This window comes from Taurulus bubalis (assembly GCF_910589615.1).
Source record: "Taurulus bubalis genome assembly, chromosome: 14".
NCBI lineage: Eukaryota > Metazoa > Chordata > Actinopteri > Perciformes > Cottidae > Taurulus > Taurulus bubalis.
The window spans coordinates 1,833,607-1,843,680 of record NC_136602.1 but is presented as its reverse complement, the minus strand read 5'-3'; the positions used below and the strand labels follow the sequence as shown (position 1 = coordinate 1,843,680).

The 10,074-nt window shown below is 48.4% G+C and overlaps 1 protein-coding gene across 1 annotated transcript in view; it reads left to right on the top strand.

The window, feature by feature from the left end:
- Nucleotides 1–1,532: 1,532 nt before the first annotated feature.
- Nucleotides 1,533–10,074, top strand: part of LOC306746504 (homeobox protein Meis1-like) — a gene marked incomplete at its 3' end in the record, with an annotated part of 14,792 nt that continues 6,250 nt past the window's right edge. The window contains exons 1-6 of the mRNA XM_079229426.1: nt 1,533–1,658; nt 3,136–3,356; nt 4,090–4,231; nt 4,505–4,555; nt 4,921–4,971; nt 6,052–6,198. Of these exons, the coding sequence (XP_079085552.1) occupies nt 1,647–1,658; nt 3,136–3,356; nt 4,090–4,231; nt 4,505–4,555; nt 4,921–4,971; nt 6,052–6,198 (624 nt within the window). The 5' untranslated portion in view covers nt 1,533–1,646. The remainder of the gene's footprint in view (nt 1,659–3,135; nt 3,357–4,089; nt 4,232–4,504; nt 4,556–4,920; nt 4,972–6,051; nt 6,199–10,074) is intronic.

Below are 10,074 nucleotides of genomic sequence, written 5' to 3'. Positions count from 1 at the left end.
AGAGGGAGAGAGAGAGGGAGAGAGAGAGAGAGAGAGAGGCTGTTATTCAGACGTGAAAAGATGCTTTGAGACGTTTTAATGAATCAATAACTCGATGTGGATTCATTCCTCTCATTCTGCACACATAACAATTATTACAATATAGATATTTATAAAAAGTTGTATTTATTGTTCCTTTTAATGGAGCTGACCCTCACTTCATAAGCATTGCTGTTATTAAATATAACGCATTAGTGCACACACACACACACACACACACACACACACACACACACACACACACACACACACACACACACACACACACACACACACATACACACACACACACACACACACACACACACACACACACACACACACACACACACACACACATGGAGCAGACCCCAGAACCTGCAGGACTGGATGAGGCTCATCTCATAACACTGTTACTATAACTATAACTCATTTATTGCATGACATTAATAATCATAAAGTAGCTAAAAACTCGACTGGTTTCTTGACAACATACCTGCCACTCATCTCCCACCAGAGCTGCAGACATAAGAGTCAAGAGGACCGGGATCCGGACGCGGTCTCCGCGGGACCCGGGTCCGTCTCCCCGGACTAGGACCCGGACCGGCCGCCGCGGTCTCGCAGGTCCTCCCTCTTCTCTTCTCTTCTCTTCTCTTCTCTTCTCTTCTCTTCTCTCTCTCTTCTCTTCTCTTCCCCTCTCTCCTCCTCTCTTCTCTCTCTCTCTCTTCCCCCCCTCCGCTGCGCGTGACTTGCTGCAGCCCGGCGCGTTGTGTAAGACGCGACCTGTTATGGCCACCACTACTTCCGGGTTTCGGCAGTCTGGTCCAGATCCTCCGCTCCTCCTCAGCTCAGCCACACACACACATCCCCATTGTACACACACCCGGGGAGAGAGAGAGAGAGAGAGAGAGAGAGAGAGAGAAGGCGGCTCGCGCAGACTCACACACAGCGCGCGCGCACACACGCCCGTCTGTGTGCGCACACACCACGCGCACGGCATCGATCGTGGCTCCTTTAAGAAAAGCTCTAAGCCAGAATTATCACCCCACCTCCTCTTGATCTGCTCGCGACGCTTTCCTCGCATAAGAAAATCAAGCCGGGAAAGCTGAGAGCGATCAAAGGGACGCGCGAGGAGAGCCGCTCCGCTTGTGCCGTGATTGAGTCCCCGTTCCCGTGCACCCGGTCCCGCGGAGACGTCTCGCGCCCTGGACCATCACTCAGCCGGTACTTTCTTTCCCTGACAAGCCCGCCGTGACTGACAAGCCGCGCTGCCATGAGAGTCCACACTTTGTTTTTTTAGGGGGGCTGTTTCATTTTTCAGCCTGCTTTTTTTTGGTAATTTTTTTTTTTGGGTGGGGAGAAGAAGAAGAAGAACAGAGAAGGCGCCGCTGCACCGAGGACTGCCGAGGACCTATAACCCACCGCGCCGGGGGCTGCGAGCGCAGAGCGGCGGGGCTGCGAGCACCGGAGGACACCGACGCGAGGCTGCGGGATCTTCTTCTTTTTTGGGGGCTGAAACGTCTCCCCTCGTTTTTATTTGGATTTTCTTTCTTCACTTGTTCTCCACCCTGGACTGCGGAGGGGATTTATCTCAGCTGTAAAGGACGACCCGGGGACTCAGGAGGGTTATGGCGCAACGGGTACGTAAGGACGGTCCCGAACCCAGCGAGGGAAACAAGAAAAGAAAGTTTCTCGAAGTCCGCCGTGCTCCTCTGTAACGTGGCTGAGTGACACACGCGCGCACGGACGCACACACACACACTCGCGGAGGGGAAAGTTTCCCCGCGGCCTCGCTGACGCGTGAGACCCCGCTGTGTTGCGGGTCTGTCTGCGGCGCGGCGCGGCGCGGAGGGACACCGGGAGCGGGGTCATCTCTCAACGTCCGCGGTGTTTTTTCAGATTAGTTATGACAGGTTATGGAAGCGAAGTGGGGGGAGGGCACAACAACACTCTGCACATGTATGTGTTCATATCTTTTAACACAACTAAAATCACTTTAATAAACGTCCTAGCGCGGGAGATATTAGCTTAATAACGCAGGTTTTCTTCCGCCATGAGCCGCAGCGCTTCACACTTGCTCCGCAGCGGCCGCGCGGATCCTCGCGCTCACAGCCGCGCAGAGAGCTGCTATGTCCGGCCACAGCGGACCCGCACAGCCGTTGTCTGCTGCGCGGCTGTCTGCGCCTCTTTGGGGCTAAAAAAAGCTCTGATTTAAGGGATAATGCTGGTTGTTGTTGTTGTTTTTTACTCTTTTCCTTGAGGGCACTATCAATAATTCAAGATGTGTTAAAGCAGCAAACTTCCAATACAGTTTTTATTTGCCCTTTTTATTCTCACTCTGCAACAAACTGAGAGTTTTATAAAAACTCCCAGACTACAGCTTGGAGTTTATTTAACTTCAAACTGACACGTGAAAAAATAAAAGTTGTGCATGTCCAGTTCTTGTTAAACATCTCAAAAACACGCAAACACGCGCTAATCACAGAGGGCTGCTGGGTAATGACGTGCTGCGCAATTATGAGCCTTCAAAATTAGGAAACGCGGTAATTAACAAGTTTAAGACACACACAGTAACCAGTGGTTTTAACACACGCTGGTCATGGTAATAACAGCAAAGCAGTATAATTATAATAATCATAATATAGTAATAATAATAACAATAATAATAATAACAATAACTGGGCCGTGTAGCTGTGTAGTTTCACCTTGTGGTACTCGCAGTATTTATTTAAAATATATTGAATAATTAACATGTATTTCAGCCTCAATGCTCAGTGTGAAGAAGTTGAAAACACAACTGTCTTCCTCTCATAAATGCAGCAGTTATTAAACTAAATCCTGATAAATATCCACTTTAAAAGCTGTGTTATTGAAAAGCATAAATAATAACCGGCCCCGTGGAGATGTGTTATCTTGTTCTTGTTAAGATGTCACAACTCTTTGATTCAACAACACAGTGAAACATGTCCACTTGCTTTTGGGAGATTCGTGAAACTATTTCGCCTTTTTTGTAGTTTTCCTCTCTTCTGCTGCTTTGTGCGCGCGTGTTTCCGTGCGTGTGCTTGACCCCATGCGCACTGTTTTGTGTCTGGTGTGTGTGTGCGTGTGTGTGTGCAGTACGAGGACTTGCCCCACTACGGGATGGACGGGGTGGGCATCCCGACCACCATGTACGGAGACCCGCACGGCGCCCGGTCCATGCAGGCGGTGCACCTCAACCACGGCCCGCAGCTGCACGCGCACCAGTACCCGCACAGCGCGCACACCAACGCCATGCCGCCCAGCATGGGCTCCTCCGTCAACGACGCGCTCAAGAGAGATAAAGACGCGATATACGGGTAGGTTGTGGGGTCAGGTCCCGGGACGAGGCGGCTGTGTTATTTTAATGTGGACATAAATGCATATTCACGTTCCTGCTATGCAACACACTGGGGGGAGAAAAACATGTATTTTCTCTCTTTTATGATAAAATATTATAATTATGAGACACTGTAATTAGAACATCTAATATGTACACTTTTAGAATATAACGTGCTTAATTTATTTTTTAAGTTTCATCATTTATGAGCAAAATTACTGGATTTTAACGTTGTAATTAATTGTGTTTAAAGGCCCAGCAACATGTATAAATATATATGTGTGTGTATATGTCGTGTTTAAAGGAAATCACACACATGCATGTCGGTTATTAATTTACACAGTTAATTAAAACACATAATTCTTAGCATGACTGACTCAACGTCACACAGCAGCAGTCTGCGACCTAAACAATGAATACGCAACAAATGTGCAGCAGCTTTAAAACGCACACACACGTACACGCGCACGCCTGGGCTCCAGAGGGAGACCCGTGCGAGGAGCTGCGTGGCCGCCTCTGAAGCTGCACGCCGTCGGGCCTCGGTGGGATCAGAGGCTCGCTGCGCGCTCCCGAGGCGGCGGAGAGGAGCCGCGAGGCGGGCTGGAGCCCGGCAATGTTCCCTCTGCTGACATTCTGCTATTGTGTGTGTGTGTGTGTGTGTGTGTGTGTGTGTGTGTGTGTGTGTGTGTGTGTGTGTGTGTGTGTGTCTCCAGGCACCCCCTGTTCCCCCTGCTTGCACTGATTTTTGAGAAATGTGAATTAGCGACGTGCACGCCCAGAGAGCCCGGCGTGGCGGGAGGAGACGTGTGCTCGTCGGAGTCCTTCAACGAGGACATCGCGGTGTTCGCGAAACAGGTCAGCGGAGTTTGTCCTCTTGTTGTTCACGCGCACGCGCGCGGGCACGCTGGCGGGAGTGCGCAGCTCGCGCCTTCTGTGCCTAAAGTTGAGAGAAAATAAAATGCCATTTGCTAATAATGTAAAATACACACACAAAAAAAGAAGGAACATGTTTTCACTTCTTACAGTGTGTTGGCCGTAAAGTATAAGGAATGCTGCGTCATGGGAACTTTATTTAAAACTGTATTTTATATTCATACATTTTGTGAAAACAATGTTTATTTCTTCTAGATTCGGGCAGAAAAACCTTTATTTTCATCGAATCCAGAATTGGATAATCTGGTAGGAGACATATTTATATTGTAAATGACATGTGACTCTCATTGTGTGCGTGTGCATGTGCATGAGAGTCAGAGAGCCACGTGGGGCTGATACCCCCCCCCCCCCTCTCGTGAAGGCCCTGTCAGACAGCTGACTGACCCCATGACCTCCTGCTCTCGCTCCACTTCTGTCCAGTTGTCCCTGAACGCGCCTCGGCTCTCTGACTCTGAGGCTCTTATGTCGCAATAACGTGTTTAATATCAGTCCCACATAAAACCCATCCGCATGAATATTTTGTATTGAGGAGCACGTGCTCTTCTGTTTAATATCAAGAGATGTGAGAACCTCTAATTTACTTTTTTTTTATTGTTATTTGAATTTTTCAGATGATTCAAGCCATTCAAGTTTTACGATTTCATCTTCTGGAGCTGGAGAAGGTAATAATCCTCTTCCACTCGGGCCAGACCGATGTGGGACTGTGTTTGCTGGTCGGTTATAATTAGCGTCAAAATCAATCACGGAGCCGTTTTCTCTGCGCGTTTTAATCACGACGCAAGCTGTTCTCTTCTGCCCCGCGCGCTGTAATCAAGTTTAATGATGCCAGAAATCATGAAACATATAGAGGAACTTATGGGATGTTTCTCCATGGAGGGCAAAAGGCCCCGGCGGCCATCTGTGGAGCCGGGAGCGAGGAGAGAGAGCGCGTAAAAACTCTGATTTGTCCCCCGCGTCAGATGGACTACGGGAGCCCGTGAAGTCCACTTTCACCTCACGCTGCGCGGCGCGTGTTTCAGAGCAGATTATTCTGTAAACTCTCCTCACATGAGTGAAGTTCACGGAGGCGGGATTCATTTAATTTCTTTGCCCATCAGACACAGTTTGCGCCACAAAGCGGCGATGACGTCACAAGTGGACGTGAATTAAACAGTTGACCTTAAACGTCACCCGGGGGCTCTCCCTCGTGTCGCTGGCAAATTTCGAGACGATATCTCTATTTTGAGAGGAGAGACAATTAATAAATAATATCACCCCCCCCCCAAAAAAAGAGTTACTATCACAAAAAGCCCGGATGGAGCGCGCGCACGCTGGGCACGGCACGGGACCTGGACTCACCTGGTCCTGCAGGGTATGCGCACCAAAATAAATACGTTAAAAAAAAGAGTTTTAAAACATATTTAGACTCATAAAGTATCACAGCGCCACTTTATGAATCTAAACATGTTTAAAACACTCCACATGTGATACTTATGAGTCTAAATATGTTTTAAAAAACTCCACATGTGATACTTTATGACTGTAAATATGTTTGATAAACTCCACAGTCATGCCAAAATGTTTCAGATGCAACAAACTGGGCTGTGATCCCACAACCCCCCTAGAAATAAAAGCTCCTCGGGGCTCTTTTGCATGTCAAAGGCTGTCATTTAAGTATGTGTGTGTGTGTGTGTGTGTGTGTGTGTGTGTGTGTGTGTGTGTGTGATGATGAAGATGATGATGATGTCCTCTCTCTCTCTCAGGTGCACGAGCTGTGTGATAACTTCTGTCACCGGTACATCAGCTGCTTGAAAGGCAAGATGCCCATCGACCTGGTCATAGACGACCGGGAGACCGGGTCCAAGTCCGACAGCGAGGAGATCACGAGATCATCGGTGGCCCTTGATCAGGTACACCTCTCTCCGTGTGTGTGTGTGTGTGTGTGTGTGTGTGTGTGTGTGTGTGTGTGTGTGTGTGTGTGTGTGTTCTTCCCCGCTGGCTATTCAACTATTCTGGGTCACTCCTCTCTCTGCTATATTTGCATAATGATTAAGGCCATTTTACATTTTCCATCCATCGGAATGAAAATGTTCTCCCTGAATAATGTTGCTATTATTGGCCCATTAAAGACCTGAACCCGGAACCGACCCGCGGGAGATTAGCTCGTGTGGGAGAAAGAAAAAAGAAGAAGAAGAAAAAAAAGCCATCTCCACAATCTTGACCTGCTTCGTGTCCATTTTAATTTAGCGCCTCTCTCCATTTTTTCTCCCCGTTTTTTTGCCACTAAAAGCGGGGGAGGGCTCCTCTGTGTGTCTGGAGCCCGAGAGGAGGAGGAGGAGGAAGAGGTGCCGTCCTTTGGTTCCTCCGCTGTGGCGTTCACGGTTCATTACGCGTCTTGTCAGTGTTTCTCCTCAGACATGAGTGCACATTGCTTATCGAGACCCTCCTCCTCCTCTTCTCCTCCTCCTCTCCTCTTCCTCCACAGCGCGGCGGGTATTAAAGGTAGATTAAGGAGTGTTTCCCCTTTTTTTTCGTGCCCGATATCCCAGAGATAACCGCGCGCGCGGCCTTCATTATGTGCTCCACTGGCCGCGCGGGCACTCCGGGGACCCTGCGGTGCGCGCGCACACAGGCGTGACCCCCCTAATGGTCCACACACACACCGCCGTTAAATAATGATAACAGCAACCGATGATTAGAATTATGCAAATCTGGAAGAAGAAAAATAAAAAGCGGCCATTAATAGCTGAGTCGCTGCAGACGGAGAGCCGTGAAGTCCAACGGAGGCTTCATGGCGCGTGAGAGGAGACTACGGGAGCCGACGAGGGGAGGACAAAATAATCTAAAAATCAAGTGGCCAAATTAAAGGGATTAGTTGGATAGTCCGACATAAAAAGTAATGAAGCGATTAGGCTAAATAATTTAAATCCGCGCGGACTTCCATATGGATGAGTGGCTGAGCGAGAGAGAGAGAGAGAATGGGAGGACTGGGAGGACTGGGACCCGCCCCCCCCCCCCCCACACACACACACACACTCCCCCAGCCCTTATGTCTGATTATGGAAATGAGAAAGATCACCCGGAAGATTATACTTCATTTAATCCAGGAGCAGAATTAAATAACACAGACGCCACTTGTGCGTTTAAGTGTCTCTTTGAAGGCTCGTGTATCCTTCAGGGATCCGCGCGCGCGCTCTTTATTATTATGGTCTGGACCCGGAGTGGAGCCTCGTGCATGCGGACTAGAGGGTGTTGAACCCATGGGCTTTCAGGTGCATGTGAGGGAACACCGTGTTGCGCTCGAGGCTCCCGATGCAGATCTTTAATATTAATTGATTGTAAAGGCCTGTTTTAAATGCACCGGACACGTGCACCGCGCGCGCGTGTTGACGGCGGCGGGACAGAACCCATGACCTGCAGGGTTCTGCTGTGTGTGTGCACGGACAGAAGGTGCTTGGCTCTCACAGTGAATATATTAATGGCTGCTCTTCATAATTAAATCGCCGCTGAAAAAATTTTTTTTTTTTAAATATATATATAAATTTTTTTTTTGTGCGTGTGTGTGCTATTTTTGTGTGACATCTTATCTGCGGTTTGTTAGGCAGTGACATCCTTAACGAATTTGCGTGTGTGTGTGTGTGTGTGCGTGTGTGTGTGTGTGTGTGTGTGTGTGTGTGTGTGTGTGTGTGCATTATCTCTTTCCATATGTATTTTTAATATATGCCCTCGGGCATAAAGTTGAAGTGGACTTGAAAAAAAAAATAAGAAGAATTTGCACAAAAAGAACAATGTTAACAAGACGGAGAGAAAGCAGAGCTCATTTATTCATAAACCAATTTATTCCTGTGAGGCGACTGCAGCAGAGGAATAAAAAAAAATACTTTGAATTTATTAAACTCAACAATCCAACAACGCCGACTTCTCTTTGCTGCATTATGCACCCTTGCGTCACATGCAGTCGGAATAGGTTTGCTTTGTTAGGAGGAGGAGGAGGAGGAGGAAGAGGAGGAGGAGGAAGAGGGGCCCCCCTCTTCCTCCTCCTCCTCTTCCTCCTCCTCCTCCTTCTCCTCCTCCTCCTCCTCCCCGAAGAAAAGCAGCAGAGCTGAGAGGTGAAAAAGTCACAGAGGCTCTGCACGGCTTGTGAATGCAGCTCAGCCAGTTCGGGCTCACCCTGTGTGTGTGTGTGTGTGTGTGTGTGTGTGTGTGTGTGTGTGTTCAGACCGGCCTGATAAATGCCCCCCCCCCTCAGGTGCTATGTGAGTGGAGTGACTGGTTCTTTTTTAACTCTTTCCCTGCCGCTCCCCAGAGAGCTCCTCTCGTCCTCAGCTGCATGAACACATGAACACATGGAGACATGAACACATGAACATGTCAACACATAAACACATAGACATGAACACATGAACATGTGAACACATGAACATTAACACATGAAGACATGCACATGTGGAGACATGAACACGTTAACATGCACACATGAACACATGCAGACATGAACACATGAAGACATCAACACATGCACACATCAACACATGAACACATGAACACATGTACACATGAAGACATGTATGAACACATGAACACATGTACACAACATGAACACATGTATGAACACATGAACACATGTACACAACATGAACACATGGAGACGTGAACACATGAACACATGAAGACATCAACACATGAACATGAACACATGAACATGCAGACGGCATCAGATCTCAGTGAGTGACTTGTTGCAGAGGTCACATGATGAAGGGACTCTGCGTCTTCACCTCCTGGGGGGGAGGAGGAGGAGGAGGAGGAGGAGGAGGAGGAAGAGGGGAGGTGATCCACGTTGCCGAGTCCGTCAATTCAGTTGCCTCTTTAATTGCAGAGAGGAGGGGGCAAGTTGCTAATGAGCTCTGAGGGCTCTCTCTCTCTCTAATGGAGGACTCAGTGTGAGGCTCATGGCTCCTCACTGAAGAGGGGAGGAAATAATGGAGAGGTGGTTCTCATGGTTCTCATGGTTCTCATCATGGTTCTCATGGTTCTCATAGTACTCATAGTTCTCATGGTTCTCATAGTACTCATAGTACTCATGGTTCTCATAGTACTCATAGTACTCATGGTTCTCATCATGGTTCTCATCATGGTTCTCATGGTTCTCAGTGTTGTGGTCCCAGAGGAAGTATTCCCCTCGATAGCGTAGATATTCCCCCCGATCCCCCCCCCCCACCCCCCACTGGGAGGCCGTACTGGTTTCCAGGTCAGCAGGACCCTGCAGTGTTGGTTTAGGTAACCATGGTGACCTCCTCTGATAACCCAATGGAAACCCGGGTCAGACTCTCTGTTCCCTAATCAGAGCTATCGCTAATCTATTAGCTTCTAGTTGAAGTATGTATCGAGTTACCCACCCCCCCTCCCCCCTCCCAGTGGCACGCTGCTCTTGTTGCTACAGCATCTCTGCAGCTGAATGAGGAGCGGGACTCGACCCCTCCTCCACCGGCTGCTCGGGACTCAACAAGTGACACAAAGAGGCGAGACCACGTGACGTGTGTGTTCCTTAGCCTCTTCATTATTGTGCTGGAATATCAAGTAGGCTGATTGTGATGAGGCGGATCATCAAAGGAACAACTCCCTTTACGCCTTTTTATACTTTTAAACACTTTGCTGTTTGTTTCTACTAAGCTGTGGATTCTTTTTGGGGCTGTTTTGAAAACAGAAATCATTCCGTTTTACTGGCAACTGTTGAGAAGAAGACCAAAAGAAACGGATTCTCCCCCTAAATCAAACTGAACCTGAAC